Source organism: Artemia franciscana, chromosome 4, assembly GCF_032884065.1.
Source record: "Artemia franciscana chromosome 4, ASM3288406v1, whole genome shotgun sequence".
Lineage (NCBI taxonomy): Eukaryota > Metazoa > Arthropoda > Branchiopoda > Anostraca > Artemiidae > Artemia > Artemia franciscana.
In genome coordinates, this window is record NC_088866.1 from 36,076,664 (window position 1) to 36,097,668 (window position 21,005).

A 21,005-nucleotide genomic window follows, 5' to 3' on the forward strand; every position below is an offset into this window, starting at 1 on the left:
GATTATGTATCTTAGTCTAAGACCATGATTTCCAATAAGGGGCACAGGCCACACGGGTGGGAAATATTTCGGTGGGTCATGGGCAGGATGTGCACCCTTTGATGGACTACACTTCAGAGCCTGATTTTTGAAAACAAAAAAATTTTCGTGTGAATGATGTCATACTCATATGCATTTGAAGAGCAAAAAAGATACATGATAGTATTGCAACAATATAATGCATTTTGTAAAAAGTATTGTATTTAGATAATATTTTTCATTTGTATGAAATATGCCTAAAGGACAACCCAAAAAAAAGATGCCAAGTTAATGACTTTCTTTGGGTAAATGTGCACGAAATTTTGAATAACAAAATTTAGATATCATTAGGGGGCAGCAGGATTTTAGAAATGCCTATGCAAGCCATGGCCCAAAATCCATGAGGAACCACTGGTCTAAGATCTTTTTTTTCGTTCAATAGCTATTGGAAAAACATGCTAAAATGCTCATACATTCTTTAAATCAAGTTGGAAAATATACCAATTTTGAAAGCACTCCTAGAGAATCTTAGAGATGCCTCTGATGTTTTTTTTTTTTTTTTTTTTTTTTTTTTTTTTTTTTTTTTTTTATGTACAGTTAGAATATAACAATCTCTGATGATAAATTGCAGTAAAATTGTTTATTGGAAAATCTTCATGAAATCAGAATCAAAGCAATAAGTAAAGTAACTGTTTTGATGTCTTAATTTGAATACTATTGATAAACAATGTTTATTGATGTTAAATGTTCCTTATATCAATTTGCAAAAATATAGCATCCATTTGCATGCAAAGTCCAAATTATTTAGAAGTCACTCAAAGTAATAGACCTCATAGTTAATTGGTGAGAGGGGGGCGGGCTGTGCCTCTACCTTGACTTTTTGTATCTTCTTCCAGATTTTGAAAATTCCATTACTTGTGGTGTGTATTTTTATTGCCTTTTTGTTGCATTTTCAGCGCAGAAAATTGGAAGAAAAAACCTACAAATTTGTCGTTCTTCCTAGATATTGGAAAATAAATCTTTTCCCTGTCCCAAAAAATTTTTGTGCATTGATGTCCCTGTGCATTGAAATAGGTTTTCCTTAAGCTCTAATGCTGAAGTGTGGTGACCATGTGCTCCTTTTCAGTACTGTTCTCAGTATTTTTTACAGAGGGATAGGGGGTTTTACTAGGATAAACTTTTTATGCTATTGAAGTACCAAAAAGTGCATATTCTTTATATTTTCGGTGACAGTAGTCTAAGCTTTACTTCCTTGCTGCTATGATTTGCTTTGTTTAATCCTGCTTGTTAAACTTGAGTTGGGTAATTAGAAGGCTTCTGCAATATTTGGGGATAGTTCCTCCTGTTTGAAGGAAGAGAAAGAGGTCAATGTCATTTACCATTCCTTGCCTCATGAAAGAATTATATCTGGAATTGTTTTGTCGTTTTGCAATGGTTTGGATACAAATCTATATATTGTTGAAAGGCCATAATAAGCAGTACTTCATGAAGTATTTAGTGTAGTAAATTTTGCTTAAAAACAGGTCTGTCCATCCTATAATAAAAATTTCTTTCTCTTTATGTGTCTTTCTTTATAACTGGCTTTGTTAAAATGTTTAGTGTTTCTCAAGTGCTATAACTGCTTTTATTTTTTTTTATGAATTATTATCACATAGGTAGTAAGTTCACCTTAAATTCGTCATTTGAGGAATTCTCTTTGTCAACCTAGTGATAAGTATGTCTGACTCCTAGGTATTTTTCTAAGGAAGATATTGAGAATCCTGGAATTCTTTGGATGCTCAGACACATTTTCCTTGCTCAGTTCTTAAGAAAAATATGTTTCATTTTCAGTGCAGTCTTAGGTCTTCTGCTGCCTTACCATATAGATCTCGACTTTTACTTCAATCTTATACTACTCTCTGAGGCTTATAACCAAGAGGAACCTTATATTTAAAATAAATTATTATTTTAACATGCCATTACTTGATCTGAAGTCTCCATATGTTCTCTCATGTGTGTCCTTGGTTTTCTTAAACCACACAGTGAGGCTCCTACTGCCCTTAAAATTAGTCTATCTGCTGTCTTTCATTAGTTTGTTTATCATCATTGTAACATTAGCATCGCTTGAATTTAGTTGACTGGACTGTTAATCTCCTGATGGTGTCTCATGCTGCCTAGGATGCTCCCCTGGAGTCAGTTAAAAGGTATTTCTTATTTGGTACAGAAACTGTAAGACAAATTTAATTTCTGTTTTTTTTTTTTTTTTTTGTTTTTTTTTTTAATAGTCTCTTGAGGCAGGTGGCTCTTGGCCAAATTCAAATTATTTCTTAATGTTTTTTTTTTTGTTCATTGCTGTTTACTCTGGCGTGGTTTTTGGCTAGAAATAAATGATCAGTGGGTAATTTTGCGGTTTCTACTTTTTATTGTGTTCGTATTTTTCTTCTGTGTTTCGTTTTTTTTTTACTTATTTGTTTTATTCTGTTCAAACCTAATGCTGTGTTTATTGTTGAAAAGTGTATCCATCCTATTTATGGAGAATGAGATAAATATTTAATAGCTACATAAATATGGGATAAATATGTTTCTGTTCAGTTCAAGTTTGCCCTCAGTTTCATCAGACAATTCTATTTATGACTCTCAGCAAACCCAGTGAAAATCTGTATGTAAATTAAGCAATATTTTTCTTTTAATTTCCAGTTTCCCCTATAGCATGTGTTTGAAAGAAACAAAGATTTTGTGTCTGTTAGAACAACCCCAATGGAAGTTGAAAAAAATTCAACTTCAATCACCTGCAAAAATTCGCAGTAGGGGGGACAAGATTTTGCAAGGATGATGCAATATCCTATCCTTTATGTGGAAATTGCAGCAGCTTCAAGCTCTTCATCTAGAATTCTAGGGATCTTTAGAATTTTCTTTTTTATTTTTGAATTTTCTGGTTGTCAGAAAAATCATAATGATTGCTATTTATGACATTATGCTATAATGAATATTTCAATTATTGCTTAATTTACTTCTGACATAGATATTGACAAATATTGTTGAATAAACATTGACAAAAAGATTATATCTTATGTTGCACTAGTTTGATCTGTGCCCTTGCCTAGCCATTAACCTTAAGTAAACGGCTGTGTCTCTTTATTAACTTTGTTATCTCAAAAAATAAATTCCTTGCAAAATGAAAAATGAAGAATCAATGCAAATTGATCTAGTTCTTAAATTTCTCTTATTAGATTTTTCAAGTATCGGGCGCTCTTGTTTTGCTTCAGCCCTGATTTTTTTTAAATTATTACATATAATTTTGTATTAAAAAAAATATCATCTATGTTTATTTTCTTTTCAGCCATCCACTCTTTCCATTGCTTGCGGTGTTGTTAGAAAAATGTGAGATTGCAACTGTGTCAAATAAAGCTGTAAATAAAGATGTTGGAACCTTTGAGGAAGACGTAAGAACATTCATTGATCACAATACCAAAGGAAACCAAAGATTACTCATTCCCTTAAGTGATACGACTGACCTTGTAAGTACAAGCCAAATAGTGTGGGTAACATACAAGGATATAAACTAGTCCTAGTATTTTTATACAATCCTAAAAAAGGCTTATGCCAGATTTTTCTTTCGCTTAGACTATCTGTCTTGGCCTTTTCTCCAATTCGCCATGGCTTGATGACAACTTGATTTTAATTACAAAACCATGCTCTTGAGTTCGGCGTCTCTTGGCATTTTTTTCATGGGATGATCGTAAGCAGCTTATATCTTAAGCCTTTTACGTATTTGGAGGTTGATGGTGAATTTGATGGTGTCTAGTTTAGTCTAAAGTTGACAAAGTATGGCTTTTTTTTTTTTTTTTTTTTTTTTTTTTTTTTTTTAATGCTCCATTGTAAATAATTCCAAGTCAAAGCACTAGATAGCAATCCTTGCTTTTGCATCTACTTGCAATAATTGTATGGAATTCTCAAAGTCAGGTCCAAGTAGTAATGACACGTTAAATGAACCTTGAAGAGCAACAGTTGACTGATCGATTTTTCAGTGAATTCATGGGTGTCCTCATTTTCTAGGGAATTCAGGGGCTCAAATATACTATGGCATTTGCCCTCTATTCTCATTATTTAGAAAACAGACTCGTATATATGTTGCATCAGTTTCGAAACGAACTTGGTAAGAATCTTTTTGTGTCCCAGAGTGATTGGTTAATGTGGTTCAACATCCAAAATTTCCAAACAGATAGAGTAAGCTTAAAATAGAACCAACACAGATCTGTTCGTTTTGGGAATCATGGTCTTTATCTGCTAAATAATCGAAGTTATTGCATCAGCTCGAAAAGATGGCTTGCTCCATTTTTATTGGGGAAGCTAATGTAATCCCGTAGAAAAAAGAACAAACTATGTTAGTATAGATTTATGAGGTAAGACTGACTTTAGTCAGGACATCCTTAGATAGGCTGCGGTAATCTCGAAATATCTTTCTAAGGCTGGAACGAAATTGTATGTCCCTTTCTTCACTGTTGGTTCTATTCATAAGACTCTAATGGAAAATTATGTTACTTTTAAAGCAACTTCTTGCAAACCTTTATCTGTAATATTTTCGTTATATAAGGTATCATTTAAAGAATAAAAATAATATTTTGTTGGATTCTGGATTATTATCCTTATTCCTTAGATTACTTCTGCTCTGCAGCAATGTAGAACCATCACTATAGAAACCAATTTTAGTGAAAGCGAAATGATCTTAGACCAGCGTTGGCGGTCGATTAATATTTGCTTGATTATGGAAAAATGACATTTCACGCAATTTTTCACATTCAACAGTAGGCGTAGATGTACAATTGACACCAATATACTTTCTTGGCAGTAGTTAGAAAACCTGTGACTGAATTGTTTGAATTATGAGAGGAAGTAAAATCTATTAAATAAGTTAAATTAATACAAGAGCAGTTTATGCTGTCCTTTGCTACTCTGGAGTCAGGGGAAGGACTCATATATAATGCTACATATGCAAATATAGGGTATTGTTGATTCTATTATTTTAGGCCTTTTTTTCAATTAGGTAACTTTTCACCTTGTTTTTCCCTCTTTTTTTGTTTCTTGTTTGATGCCAGTTTTTTCAGCATGTTTCACTTTTCTCCCGCTCTTGTTTGTTTTGAAGACGAATTGAGAATATTGACTTTGCTTGAAATCTGTTTTATTTTTTAAGATCACATTTTATAAATTGGCTTCAGAGTAGGAGCTGGATTCCCAATCTCTTCCCTTTTATTTCGTTGTTCTGTTCGTAATTGTGGTTCCTAGTGATTCATTATTAAGTCATGAATCATTTAAGTTGTTCTAAGTAATGGTAAAAGCTTTAAAATATATTTTAGTTATATAGCTTAAAAAACCAGTTTTGCCCTATCGAAATTTATGACTCGCTTTTCTATCTTTTTTTTTTTTACAATACCCTTTACAGTGGTTTCACATTGGCTCGGAAAACTTATCACACTGGTTTACCTAAAGCCCATTCACAATGAGATCTTACTAATACTAAGATTTAGCTAGCGCTAATTTGAGACAAAAAGATTTTTCATAAAAGTTTCTGATTGGCTGGACGATTCTCTGGAATTCTGATTGGTTTAAATTAGCGCTAAATAAATCTTGGTATTTTATTTTGATTGCTAATATTTTGTATTACTACTACTACTACTAATAACTCACTGCAGCACCAAGCCGCCTGAGGCCAACACAGCTACGCACGCTCCTCCTCCAACCTAATCTATTTAAAGCCTCCCTCTTTACACCCTCCCAGGAAGTTCCCATTTCCTTTAAATCCTTATTTATGACATCCTCCCAACCCAGACAAGGACGACCTGCTTTCCGTGTAGCCCCAGACGGTTGGCCAAAAAGGACAATCTTCGGTAATCTGTCATCCTTCATCCGTAGAACATGGCCTAGCCATCTCAACCTTTCTTTCATTATAGCCCCAGAAAGCGGGATTGAACCACACTTTTCGTACAACCTACTGTTTGAAATACGGTCAGTCAGCCGGGTACCCAGAACAATCCGTAGGCAATTTCTCTGGAAAACATCTAGTAAATTTTCATCTGCTTTTCGGAGTGTCCATGCTTCAGAGCCATATTTGACCACTGTCATCACTGTAGCTTCCAATATTCTAATCTTGGTTTGTAGGCTTATCTTTCTATTCTTCCAAACTTTTTTTAACTGTGAAAAAACACCCTGAGCTTTAGCTATTCTACATTTAACATCTTCACTGCTCCCACCATCTTTACTAATAATACTACCAAGGTAACTGAAGCTCCCAACCTGATCAATCTTTTCGTTACCTAAGGTCACCTGTTCATCTTCACTTATTCCTAACCTTAGTGACTTAGTCTTCTTAACATTAATTTTCAAGCCTATTTTAGCACCCTGAACTCGTAAAACCTCTAAAAATTCATTCATTTTGCTCACACTTTCATCTAATATGCTTAAATCATCAGCATAATCTAAGTCCAGGAGCGTTCTTCCTCCCCATTTGATTCCATGGTCTCCAATTGCCTTTCCTGTGCTCCTTAAGACGAAGTCCATCAAAATGATCCATATAAAGGGGGATAGAACACAACCCTGCTTAACTCCTGATTTAATACAAAACCAGTTGCTAACCTCATTTCCTACCTTAACCGCAGCAGTATTATTCTCGTACATAGCGCAAATCACTTTAATGTATTTTTCTGGTATACCATATAACGATAAGACCTTTGTTAACGCTGTTCTATCAACAGAATCGAAAGCTTGCTCATAATCGATAAAACTAAGGACCAAAGGTGTTTGACAACGAAGGGACTTCTCAATTATTAACCTAAGAGTGAAAACATGGTCGACACATCCTCTACCTTTTCTAAAACCGCATTGTTCTTCCCTTAAAACTTTGTCTACAGCATGTCTCAGTCTAAAAAGTATCATATTACTCAGTAATTTGCTACCTACAGAGACCAGACTAATGCCTCGATAATTCCGACATTCACTCTTGTCACCTTTCTTATACAGTGGTTTAATTAAGGTTTTCCTAAAATCATTGGGTACTTCCCCTTTTTCAAAAATCATGTTCATAATCTTCAGTAGCTTATTCCTAACCTCAGAGCCACCATATTTAAGGAACTCATTAATCGTACTATCAGCACCTGGGGCCTTATTATTTTTTAATCCTTCTAGTACTGTCGCTAATTCTTCCTCATTAAACAAATCTTCCTTCACATCCAAGGTATCACAAACTTTTTCATTTTCATCTATATCTTTTCCTGCAACTGTATCTCGGTTTAGCACATTCTCAAAATGTTCCACCCATCTTTCTTTAACTTTTTCCTTATCACTAATTGTGACCCCATTTCTATCTTTAACTGGGACTAGTCCGGATCGGCTACTCCCTTTCAATTTATTAACATGCCAGTATAATATTTTACTATTATGCCGTCTAGCCGCATCTTCCAGATCCTCAGCAATTTTATCCATCGCCTCCATTTCACATCTCCTTAGTTCATATTTTAATGCTTTCTCCACTTTCTTTACATTCCTTTTGTTTTCATACGACCTATCGCTCAGATAATTCTTATACAAACCCCTTCTACTCTCTATTAAACCTAAAGCTTTTTCACTAATATTCCTAGTTGCTGTCTTAGCACTCTTCCCTAGGACACCATCAGCAACTTCACAAATTGTTTTTCTGAAATTATTCCATCCATCTTCCACATTGTCAAATTTTAAACCCTCAAGTTTAGTACTCAACTGTTCCTGGAATTTTTTTCTCAAATTTTCATCCTGAAGTCTACCAACATCATAACTTTCCGGGAGGGAGTTACTCTTCCGAAATTTCAGCTTTAAATTAACCTTAGACACTACTAGATGGTGATCTTTACTTTTAACATCAATAACGGCACTCCTATACACCCTAGTATCTTGTATTGATCCTGCTAGTCTTCTGTTTACAATAACATAATCAATAAGGTTTGCTGTCTTACCATCACGTGAATACCATGTCAACTTATGGGCCATTTTGTGACCAAACACCGTATTGGTTATAACTAGGTTGTTATACCTACAAAATTGCAAAAGCCTATAGCCATTACTGTTTTCTTTTCCTACACCAAAATTACCTAGGCTAGGATACCATCTATCCCTATTTCTACCAACCTGGGCATTAAAATCTCCTAGCAAAAACACCATATTTCTACCTGGTACCCTGTCTATTTGCTCCTGTAACTGTAAGTAAAATTCATCTGAGTCACTAGTATCTCCATCAGTTGGTTCAATGGGGGCATATACTACTATAACTGATACCCTAAACTTTTTAGTCATAAAATGAGCAATTAGTATTCTATTATTAATACCTTCCCAGCCTAAACAAGACTTAGCAGCTTCCTTATTCATCATGAGCCCTACTCCCTGTCTATGTACCCCATCCTTCCTTCCTGAGTAAACAAATTCTATGTCACCTAATTTCATGCTTCCTACCCCTGGGATATGAGTTTCTGAAACTCCTAATAAATCCAGTTCAAACCGTCTGAATTCGTCAGTCAAAATGTCGATGCGATAGTCATTTTTTAACGTCGTAACATTCCAAGTTCCAATTTTCATGTTCTTTAAATCTTTGAAATTATTTTGGCCTCAAGAAAAGCAGTGATCCCGGATACCAGTGCAGGATGGGGACCAACATATCTTCTCAAGTCTACACCGAAGCGCTTAAGCCGGCTTAGAACCGGACAGCAAGAAGTCCCTGGGACCTCCAGTAAGTTGGAGGCTTTGTATATGTTGTATTGTAATATAAAATATGTTGTAATATAATATAAAATATGTTGTAATATAAAATATTTTGTATTGCCAATGGTGTATTGCTAATCCTTGTTTTCTTACCAAGAATAGACAATACTATGTTCTTGTGTGAAGTAGATCACGCTATCGAAAGGCAATTTGACAAACAGCTTTAATTAATTTTAGCTAATTGTGCACTTTTAGCTAAAAATATTCTGGGCTGGACTCGTAGAATTTTCGATTTTACTCCCGAGTTACTAACTAAAAAGGTCATGCTTCGACTTAATTATTATTTTCACGTGCGTTAAGGAGCTTAAATATGCCTTAATCTTTTTCTATGGCAATCCTGATTTGTTAATTGCCTATTTCAATTTTCTAGATGGTTCATGCCCTACAAGTATTACAAATACACCTCATGGAACTCCAGAAAGTTCGGGATTTATGTAACGAATTCTGTACACGTTATGTTAGTAATATGAAATCCAAATTAGCCCCAGAAAAACTAATCGGTTCAGTAACTGAAGAGGAGTTGACCTTAAGTTTACATGAGGAGCTTTTCGACCGCCAAAGTTTTGACAGTGAGGTAAAATATTTCTTATTTATTTTTTCCCAAACATTTCAATTTGGAATAAGATCTCGGTTATATAAATAACTTTTTATACAAATAACAGAACAAAAAGAGGGATTTTTTAAACGCTTTTTCATCATAGATAGTGATAACACAAAACATTACTTGACTTAAACAAAAATGCTGAGTATTCTGAAATAGCCTACGAGATTTGTCCTCTGTGGCAGTTACAAAACGGAAACTTCCAGCTAAGATACATAAAACTTGGTCCCCGTATATACAGAATGTAAGAAAAGCAGCAGAAGGCAGGACTCCTAATTGTAATCGAGCAGGTTCCCATGATTGTCCATAATGGTGAAAAAACTTTTGATATGAAGATGCCACATATATTATTGTAAAAGAACTGACCTCAATGAACTTGAAAATGTATATTTTGGTTTAACGAGTGATTTCTTTTCTGTCGTTTTAATAGCTGTCATTCTTTTAATTTTTGAATTCTTTATCCTGGTATAATTCTGGTAGTTCTGGTATAGTTCTCCGATTATGTTATGAAAAACTAAATAAATTTTTTAATCTCCTTCGCCTCTATAAACATTTCAGTTTTTGTTATAAATTTTCTTTATATCTTTAATTTCTCTAGTTTTAAAACGAAGCCTCTATTTTTATTATGTAAGGTTGTTTATTTTGAAAAGGGCCTTGTGGAGTGAGAAAACGTGACAATACTCAAGTAATGCTGACAAAAAGAGTTTTCATTAGACTTTAAAGTACCAAGGACAGTGAAAATTAAATCCAATTTTTGAATTAGCCTATTGGATACTCAGACAACCATATATGTCATGAAAAAAATAGCAAAAAAAAATCAGTAATCCGCAGTTACTTCAAAAAGACCTTCATATACACTTATGAAGTTTTCGCTTCTAGTGGATATGAAAAAAAAAGAAAAAAAAAAGGCTGATACATGAGCTACGAGTAAGGTAAAAACACATCGTGTCAAGCAGTGCAGCTTTCCTTTGAAGTTGTAAATCAACAGACTGTTAATGTTAGAATTTTGTCGATGAAAGTGTTTTCGAATTTAACTAATTAGGTGTGGTTATTCATTTTCAAAATTCAGTGTGGCAACACTGAGGAAAGTGGTACTGCCCTAAAAACTTCATATTCTTTGAAAAAAAACAAAAAATTTTTTTTAGCCAATTGTCGTTTTTGGGTACTGATAATACTAAGAGTAGTGCAAGGGAAAGGCTTCAGAAAAACTTTGCCGATTGGAGGGTAAGCAGCCCCCCTGCTTTTTATTCCCCCAAAAGCATCCGATCGAGATTTTAAGATAACCATTTTGTTCAGCATAGATGAAAGATCAAATAGCTATGCCTCTGGTTATAACATCCCCTCCCCCAACCGACCTTGGGGTAATGGCGCTAAGTTATGAAATTCTTGGATTGTTTGCATATAGTATTTGTTAGTTGGAAAGGGGGATTGGTTTGACCCTTGGTTAAACCATATTATTTGGAGTCTTTTCCTACACGACCGTATTACTGGCACTTGTAGCAGCGTCTGGGTAAAAACCGAAACTTGTAAATTGCTAAGCGCTCAAGTCCTATTGCTAGGAGGAATTTGACTGTTTAGACCAGATGCTCCTGTCGAGAGAAACGTAGTTTGAATTGTTTGGGTCTTGCCAACATAGGTGGCCTCCACACAATTGTCGATCAGTCTGCGCAAATAAGTCTCACTCATAGTATTAGGCGTGTCTTTTACGATACCCAAGAACAATGGTTCGCTTATTCTTGCTTTAATTAACGGTTCGACATTGTTAATAGCTTGTACGACAGACATCCCTCTGTCTTGGTCACCAACGACAATTTTCAACTTATCCTTTCGTGGTTTCAGCTTTACAAGTTTGCTAGAGTAACTTTGCTAGAGCTGCTATAAAACTAAATCAAAAGGCACTCTTGCTGCTTGTCAAAAGGACGCATCAGCAATATCTCAGTAACGGCTGATGATGCTGAGTTGAACCTCTCAGGGCTTGTGCTATTACTACTTCTACTACCTCTCATTCTACTAGTATTGGACTAAATCGAAGGGGTTTAAGTACAATCAGGTTTTCAAAATGGCATTGATGCAGTGTCTCAGGATCAGAATAGGGTATTAAGCTATATTTTTGAGGGATAGTTGAGGGGGGGGGGTGCAAAATATGGATTATCGAATCCACATATGTGCAACATTCCAGGAAAATCTAATTACGTCGGAGCTTTCAGAGCATGTTATTGGGGATATTAAGCTAAATCAAAAGACGCTATTTCCATCCAAGTTTGTAATAAAGTGAATTTGCCATATCTTAGGTTCCTAAGATAAAGGTATTAAGCTGAAACTTTCAGGGTATTGAGTGGTGTGTTTAACTTAATATGGATGCTAAAAGGGCTTATCTGCAATATTTCTGGAATGGCTAAGAGCATTCGGGTGACATCTTCGGGGGATGTTGCGTGGTATGTTGCAGAAAATACGAACTATTATATTCATGTGGGCTGTTGAGAGGGCGTATCAGCAATACCTCAAGAAAGGCTAAGGGCATCAAATTGAAACTTTCATGCTATCACATTTACTAATACTTCTAAAACAACTAGATATTCTAATCCTACTAACGCTTTTGCGACTATTTTCGACTATGACTGCTCGTGACAGCTTGAGTTTATGACTACTTGCGACTGCAAATATTTATGACTGTGACTAATTGTGGCTCCGACTACTTGCAACTGCGGCTCCAACTACCTGTGACTGCGGCTGTGACTACTTTAAGGTACGATTGCAACTATATGCTACTTTGACTACAATAACTGCTTGCGTCTGCAACTACTTAAGACAGCGACTCCAACTACTTGTAACTGTAATTGCAATTACCTCACAAAGTGACTATGAATACTTGTGACTGCGACTGCGAGTACTTGCGACTGTGACTACTTGTAATTGCAATTACGACTCCTTGAGACTGCTATTACTACTACTGCTGTTAAACTAAATCAAAAGAATGTAAGTGTGTTCAGGTTGTCAAGCAAGCATAGGTGCAATATCTCAGGAATGGAGTAAAGTATTAAGACGAAAATTTTAGGGAAAGTTCAAGGGGATTATTAAATCAAAATAAACTATGTTTACCGAGATAGTCAAAAGAGTATCTCTGCAATATCACGGGAAAACCTTAGGAATTACGTTGGAACTTCGGGGCATATTTTGGAACATGTTAATCTAAATCAAAAGACAATATGTACCTCCAATTTTTTTCAAAGTGCATATCTGTGACATATCAGGAACGGCTAAGGGTATTAAGGTAAAATTCTCTGCGCGTGTTGAGTGGAAAAATGAATTAAACCAAAATGCACAACGTGTGTTTTGTGTCTAATGTTGTGAAAAGGGTGTATCTTTGATACATTAAGAAAAGTTAAGGGAATTAAGTTGAAACTTTAAGGGCATGTTGAAGTTGGTGATTTATTATTACTTGTCTATACTCAAGGCTGTAGCTTGATGGGGGTTGTAATTCTGTCGTAATTTGCACTTTGCTTTTCTAACTTTAATACAGTCAAAATTATTAAGGCTTTTAGGTATAAAAATCAGTATATATTAAAAGGTCAATCCACGTTCATTTGTTCTTTTTGGTAATCTTTGGTTTTTGCGGTGTTTTTTCTGTTATGGAAAATAAAACTCATAGTTCGACGCAAAGATTGTTTTTAGTAGTGTGTAAATTGCGTTCCCGTCTTTAGAAGGCACAAGAGGTGTTAGCCCTACTCCACTGTTATAGTTTCTGTTCGTTTTGAGTTTGATTTGGCTATTCATGGGAATTTTTGTTCATTTTGGCTTTTATTTATTGAGAGTGATTTTGTTCATTGTACAACAAGAATTTTTTGACTATATTTCTGCTGATCCTTTTTTTTTAAATATAGCTTTTTAATTATCCCAGAAAAGCTCTGTTTGCAGATTTGTTTTTGTGCCACCCACCACATCGTTTTTAGAAGACTATTTTGAAAAGATTTACACCCTAGCTTTCATAATACTCACAATTTCTCCTTAAATTGTACTAAATTTTAGTAATTTGTTTTTGTTTTGTTATTTCTCTCCTTTTTTTTCATTATTCACGTGGTAAAGTAAAAGTTACTCTCTGACATCTTTATGGAGCTGTAACAATAAGGTATATGGGGGATGAATCTAGTGATAAGTAATTAAAATACTGCAATGCTGATAGCATTACATATACCTATTTCTAAGAGCACTAACTAAAATCCCATTAAAAAACAGGTGTTTTTAAAAGTAGGGCCAGATGTTACGTTGGTTATATTGCACTAATTGATTTAACTGTACATGTTATAGGGAAATGGCATTGACTATTCTAGCAGTATTTACCAAAGGAGTAATTCTTATGGACAAGACCACAGGACTAGCCGTTATGGCTTGTCAGATTCGTGTTCCAGGTCAGATGATGATAGGTGTGACGAAAGCCCACCCCTTGTGATAGCCGAACAAGAATTAGGTAATTAATATTATAAGTTGCCATATCATCTTAATTAGCTGTAGAGAATAATCACAGTTTATTAGTTATCATACTCCTATTTTATTCTCAAATAATCGAAGGCTCAGTTGTCAAATGAACGCCTATCCTAACACTTCAAAATTGTTTAGTGTGTAATTTAGAGTGATTTTGACAAATCTAATCAGTTTATAACTTTTTTGAGCGTACTATTTCAGGATCATGTTAATACCGTCCGTGTTATTCCGGAAATCTCTCAAAAGAACCTCTTAAGCAAAACTTATGAACTGTACATTTCTCTTTCAATGTGTTTCTTATTAACAACAATTCAATTAGTGTTATTTTAGTCCTATTTAATGCTACCATCGTTATTTTTTTATTGGGTTTTTTCAAATTAATAGTAAAAGAACAATCTTTTGACAAAATTTTGGTTACTATGGGCTATGTTAGCTTTTTACTAGGCTACACACATGACGCAAAAAAGAATTCTTCTCATTTTAGGTACACAAAAAACTGTGTATCAACAAAAAAATAATTACTGTAGAATTTTACACTTCTAACTTATGGGAAAAAAAAATTAATAGGGCTATGACTAAATAGATTTTTTTCTGTTTTTTACAAACCCTACCACCAAATCTTTTGGTAACTGGCAAGGATAATATCGTTAGTAGAAGGAGAAATATTGCGTTAACGAAATACTTTGGGAACTATACTAGCTGTGGCAGGGTATTGTAGGGTTGAATTGTAATTGTAGAGTAGTCCGAACCGTGGAACTAACCATTTCAACATTTAGAAGATAATCTGGGTTTCCTCAATAGTGAAAGAAATTTCAAAAAGGGATGATTTCTTTCATGTTGACTTGATATACTGTAAAAATGTCCAGGGTTGTTTTCTTTCTTTTCTCAGAACAAAAAAAAACAAAGTTCAAACAGGGATAAGTCCTTTTATTAGACAGCGAAAAACAGATACAAAAAATTCTGGATATTTCGACCACTTACATCAGTGATCATCATCAGTAGATGAACTCTAAGTATTACAATTAAAACAATCTATATTTATACAGAATAAAATAATTAATTCCGGATCGCAGATAGTGTCCTGTTCATTGGCTAAAAGAAGTCATTAACAGGATTCATTTAAAGTTTTGAGTTTTTTAAAGTTGCCTAAATATAAGTTGAATTTTTAATGAAGGTGGCACAAACTTCTTCTTCTTCCAGTTGCAGACGAAATGTTGCCGAATTAATAGTTGTATACTTGATTAGTCTATCATCCTCATATATTTGACTTAGCTATTTTTTAGGAGACCACTGCCTTTCAATGATGAACAAATAAAAGTTCAAACAGGGATAAGTCATTTTATTAGGCAGTGAATGCCAGATACAAAAAATTCATTCAAAGTTTTGAGTTCTTTAATATTGCCTAAATGTAAGTTGAATTTTTAATGAAGATGGCACAAACTGCGTCTTCTTCCAATTACGGACGACTGATCCTGTAAACAGGAACGGTCCATTGTAGTTAGGGTCCCTTTTGTATGATTTTGATTGACACATCAACACGTTACGTAAGACACCTTGAAACACTCCAAAATCGCCAAGAAACCAAAATTCGCAATCACTCATTCGTTTAAATTTTAGACTTGTCAAAAGATCGGACATCTATTGGAAGAACAGATAGTGATGATTCTCAGAGTACCCCTCACCTTTCTGGAAAAAAGCCTGGAAAAGGATGCCGAGGTGCTTTGCCTAAACAAGCAACAGCTATGCTGAAAGAGTGGATTTGGCAGCACAAAGATGTAAGTGGAACTAGGTCAGGTTCGTCAATAAAATGCCTACTAATAGAAAGACGTCAATTTTTACAAAGAAAACCAGTAAAAATAATAAACAAGATCAAAGAATCTGAAAGAAAATCAAAATGTAAAATAAACCATTCAAAAGAATGTTGTGTTTTGTTGCGATTGGGAATTTGTACAGTACGAGCTGCGTAATGTTATTCTGGATGGCAAGAGTGTTCCTTAGTGAGTAGTTGCTTGGTAGGTACTATTGTATGGTAGGTACAAGAAGCTATGTGAGAAGTGTGGTCGGATTCCTCTTGATAGGTCTACAATGGGAGAAATTTTAATGTGTCTTGGTCACTTTTTTCAATTGTTTAACTGCAAAAATTATGTTTTCAACCAGTTCGTCTGTAGTAGTAGTAGTATTAATTTATTACCCAAAGGAAATAAAGCAGACAAAATCAATCGGTAGCACACCAAAAGCGTTGCTTGTGAGGGTGTGTTGCTAACAGAAAAGAACAAAAATCGAAGAAAAAAAAACAAAAACAAAAAAAAACAATAAGTTAATCTAAAATGAGCAGAAAGGTGAAACCGTGTACCGAGAAAAAAAAAATACATAAATAATTCATACACAATCAAACAACATAATATCATGATGCTGAAGCAAAAAAAGAAAACAATAAAAAAACAAACAATAAACAATTATTTCCAATATTAAATCAATCAATCTCAATCTATTTCAAAGGTATACCTACCAAGAAACTCCACACGCAGCACGGCTTTAAATTGATTAATGGGCAATTCTTTGATACTTGGAACAAGCTTATTCCATAGCTTAGCCCCTCTATAAATAATTGAAAAAGTAGTCCTACTTGAAACTAGGCGAGGAACCTCAATATCTCCACTTGTTCGAGTTCTGTGATCATGAATATTAGATCTATCCCGAAAAATGCCTGTAAAACATTCTGGAACGCACCCATAATGGTACTTATACATAAAAACCAGTGTATAAAAATCACGCAATCCGGCTGCAGGCATTATATTTATCATACTGTACATTGACCTGACCGAATCCCGGTTCCCTATTCCACAAAGTGAGCTAATGGCATTATTTTGCAGTACGCGGATTGGGCGAAGTATTGAGGGGAATGTCCCAGGCCATACAGACGAGCAATACAAAATATACAGATGAATCAGAGAAAAATATAATAACCGTATAACATTTGAAGGAAATAAATGTTTTAGTTTGCGGATAATCCCTAAATTCCGCGATAATATTCTACTTATAGCTTTTACATGGCACTTAAATGATAGAATTTCGTCAATAATAATCCCAAGGTACTTAACGGAATTTGACCGCTTAACAATTCCCTTCGGTGTAGCTATTTCAGTAATCCAAGGATAATAATTTGGGGACCGTGAAAAGATAACAAAATTTGACTTATTTATATTTAGGTCAAGCCGGTTTATCTTCAACTAAAGACATGTCATAGTCATTGCTGCATTAATTGTTGAGGTAAGTTGTTGTTCAGCTGAAGCAACACACATCAATGTCGCATCATCAGCAAATAAGGGTGTAGTGATCCTGGTTCCCGAAGGTGCGGGATCCACTATATCCCCTATTCTAGAAGTAGCTGCAACAGCATTTGGCAGATCATTGATAAAAATCAAAAAAAGAGTAGGACCTAACACAGAACCCTGTGGGGATACCAAATTTAACAAGACTCTTACTTGAAGAAAATCCATTAATGTGAACATAATGCTCTCTGTTTTGGAGATAATCACAAAGCAAAGCTAAAGTAGCCCCTCTTAGTCCATAAAATTCACATTTTCGAAGTAGTAATTGGTGGTCAACAGTGTCAAATGCCTTAACCAAATCAAAAAACAGACCAGCTACTCTAAGCTTATTATCAGAGCTCCATTGATTACCGAAGTTATATATGATAATGCCATCTCTGTGGTTTTCCCCTTCCTGAAGCCAAATTGAATTGGATTTAACAGATTATGCAGTTCCAAATGATCATAAACTCTAGTGTTAATACACTTTTCTAGCACACGAGAAATAACAGATAAGACTGAGATAGGCCGATAATTTCCAAGATCATTCTTATTACCGCCTTTAAAAACAGGTGTAATCTTAGCAATTTTCAATCAATCAGGAAACGTTCCCCGTTTCAAGCACAAATTAATGAGGGAAGTAAGAATATCAGCAACATAAGGAAACGCTATTTTTAACACCAGAAGACTGAGTGAATCACTACCTGCCGATGTATTTTTCATCCCAAAGATAATTTTATCTACTTCATCACGAGAGAAGGGTCTCATATACATAGAAATATCAATTGGAGTCTTCATAAAAACTCCAAGGGAGGATCATCATCAGAAGATACTATACGGGAAGATAACTCTACACCAATATTAGCAAAATGTTTAGAAACAGCATTACATATCTCTTCGGGTTTCTTCGTTGGTAGGCCATTCTGCATTACTACTTCATCGGGAATAATAGAGTTCTCTGTCGATATCACACTTTTAATTATTTTCCATGTTTTTGCAGGGTTACCACAAGTCTCAGTGAATTTATTTACGAAATATTTTTTTTTTTACATTTCTCAGTAATTTGTTCAGGGCATTTCTATAATTTTTATAAATTCTTCAGCAAATCGGATCATTTCTATTATTTATGGAATTCTTATAAAGTTTTTCTCTTTTATTAATACAGTGCAACAAGCTAGGCGACATCCAGGGTTTCTTAGGATTATTTTTCCTTGACGGCGAACGAACCATTATACATGTTTTTGTCACTAACAAAATTAGTTTATCGTAAAATCTTTGAAAACTCGTATTTATATCATCCGTGAGGTCTATTAAATTATTCCAATTAGCTTCTGCAATTGCCTGCTTAAATTTTTGAAGGTTACTCTGGCTAAACACATACATTGGACTCTTAGGAATTATTAGTGCTGGCTTTTGGGGAATACAGAGATCAAATCTTGTTGAAATCCCAAAATGATCGGATACATCTGTAATAATAACTCTTGGAGCTGAAAAGAACAAATTTGAAAAAATATTGTCAATTAGCTTTGATGATGAGTTGGTTACTCGTGTGCATGTATTTATAGTTGGAAACAAAGCATAGGACATACAAAGCTGCAAAAAATCTATAGAAACACTCGAATCAAGCTCATTTAGGTCAATATTAAAATCCCCGAGCATCATAAATGGATGTGAACTAGTTGCTAGTTTCTCCAGCTGCTTATCCAAGAGATCCATAAAGATTGGTATGGAGCCAGATGGCGGCCTATTCACTATAATAACAAATGCATCTGTGGAAGCAGCATGTCCTGAAATAAGAGTGAAGAGGTTATCAAAAAGTTTGTGTAAGTTTTAAATGAATGAAAAAGAGGTAAGGCTCAAGTACTTAATAGAATGGGAAGCAAGGGGAGTGTGCATAGCAAGGGGAGTGTGCATAGCCATATTGGACTAAGATGGCGATGAAGACTTAGTTTTAGTTTGTGAGTAAGCGGGTTTGCTAGCTGTCTAAGTTCTACCTTGTAAATATCTTTCTTTTCTTGGTGAAAAAGAATGCAAACTGTAGACTGGTAGGTTGTAAAATATAAAGCACCAGGACCAGTAGAGGAAAGTAAAAGAAGTACTAGCAGCTTAAGGATTTTACTAAATAACATACGATACAGTAATTTTCTTTTTTTTAGACTAACTAGAGTCTTCACTCTTTGAGTATTGCTAAAAATAGGAAAATTAGGATAATTTGGTATTGACCAGTCGCTACCAATATGACACCACTTATTCAGAGCTATGGTGGAAATCTAAGTCATTGCATAGTATTAGCCATATAAAGTCATTGTCACGCTTAGAACACTCTTATTTTATAAGACTAGCAAGAGTAGAACCAAACGTTAAACCACACTAACCAAAACTAACACAATGACCAAATGTTACGACCAGAATTGGCGAATGGTATTGTATAATATGTTTCGAACTTTATTCTTGTCAAACAGCTAAAAACGTTTTTGACTTTCTGTAATTTTAAGAAATTTCCTCGCTTTGAACAAAAATGTATAGTGTTCTAAGGACTAGTGGTTCCTCCCTAAGAAGGGAGGTTTATTTGACACGTTCAAAACTGTAGAGTTAAATTTATGAAGTAAAAATACCAAGTCAAAAGTCTTTTAACTCTTTTTTTGTTATTTAGTGAATTGAATGATCTGTTGAATATAATTAAATGCATATACGTAAATGCTGTTCAATATGCATAAATGCTTGTGAGTGCAACCTGTGAAGATATTCATCTTCTTACTTGAACAAATAAACAGATCTGAAATAAAAGAGACAAGGTAAAGCAAAAAAGTTTGAATTATACTATAGACTTTATATTAACTATGCTTCAATGTATCTGTAATAACCATGTTAAGGATACCCAGGTCAGTTGAATTTCTTCCGGATGGTACTTATATGATAGCAAGAAAAAGATTATATTGTATTATTTGTGAATGTATGTCTAGACTGCCAGTACTACTACGAGTAACACAATTCCTCGTCATAGACAAAGAAACGACGAATTTGGGCTGCTTAATATAATGATATTTTGTATGACTATTATTAACAGCTCTTTGGTTTTGATAAAATACGCAGCCATTTGCAAAATGAATTTCATTGAAGACCCCAGTTGTAGTTTTGCTGTTCGTAGGAAGAAGCGTATCCTACTAATTATTGAATAAATAAAGATAAACAATAGCTATTCAAATAATAAAAAGATCCATATATTTCATCTCAATTTTGTCTAAGAAGCATTCAATCCTAGAAAGGGCATCATACTTTTTCGTCATATTCTCTACTGTGTCAAGAAATGTATTTATAAATTTGCGTTTCCTGTTTTAATGACATGTAAAATCCTTAAATACGAATAGTTCTGTGCACTGAATCCCAGTCTCGTTCATTTCTGTCAGATCCTTAATGAATTTTTTTTGTAATTTTAAATTTTTTCAGAGACCATACCCAACAGAAGAGGAAAAGCGAATGCTTGCCGAACGTGGGAATATCACAGTACATCAGATTAACAATTGGTTTATCAATGCCAGAAGGAGGATATTACAGCCACATATTTCTGGGAGGTTACGGGACACACAGCTGTGTAAAGGGGAGTCAGTAACCAAGCAGAAATTGAAGTCAGAAATGTGGGAGCATCAGGGAGAGACTAACAGTCCGGGATTACTCTATCAGATGCATAACGCGGGTTAGTATATAATTATTTAATGAAATATTTGGGACAGAGTATGGTGGCGTGACTGTCGAAGCTCAGTCAGAGTACCCAACACAAAATGGGGAAAATCTAAGAGGAAGGGTATGCAAAAGTTTTGTATGGCTGGTCCCAAATC

General features: G+C 34.6%; 1 protein-coding gene across 3 annotated transcripts in view; it reads left to right on the forward strand.

Annotated features, from left to right (window-relative positions):
* The window catches only part of LOC136026369 (homeobox protein unc-62-like), a 39,203-nt gene that overhangs the window by 8,026 nt on the left and 10,172 nt on the right, over positions 1-21,005 (forward strand). For all 3 annotated transcript variants that reach the window (XM_065702912.1, XM_065702909.1, XM_065702911.1), the window contains exons 3-7: positions 3,338-3,515; positions 9,149-9,352; positions 13,685-13,844; positions 15,476-15,633; positions 20,617-20,863. In XM_065702912.1, the coding sequence (XP_065558984.1) occupies positions 3,338-3,515; positions 9,149-9,352; positions 13,685-13,844; positions 15,476-15,633; positions 20,617-20,863 (947 nt within the window). The remainder of the gene's footprint in view (positions 1-3,337; positions 3,516-9,148; positions 9,353-13,684; positions 13,845-15,475; positions 15,634-20,616; positions 20,864-21,005) is intronic.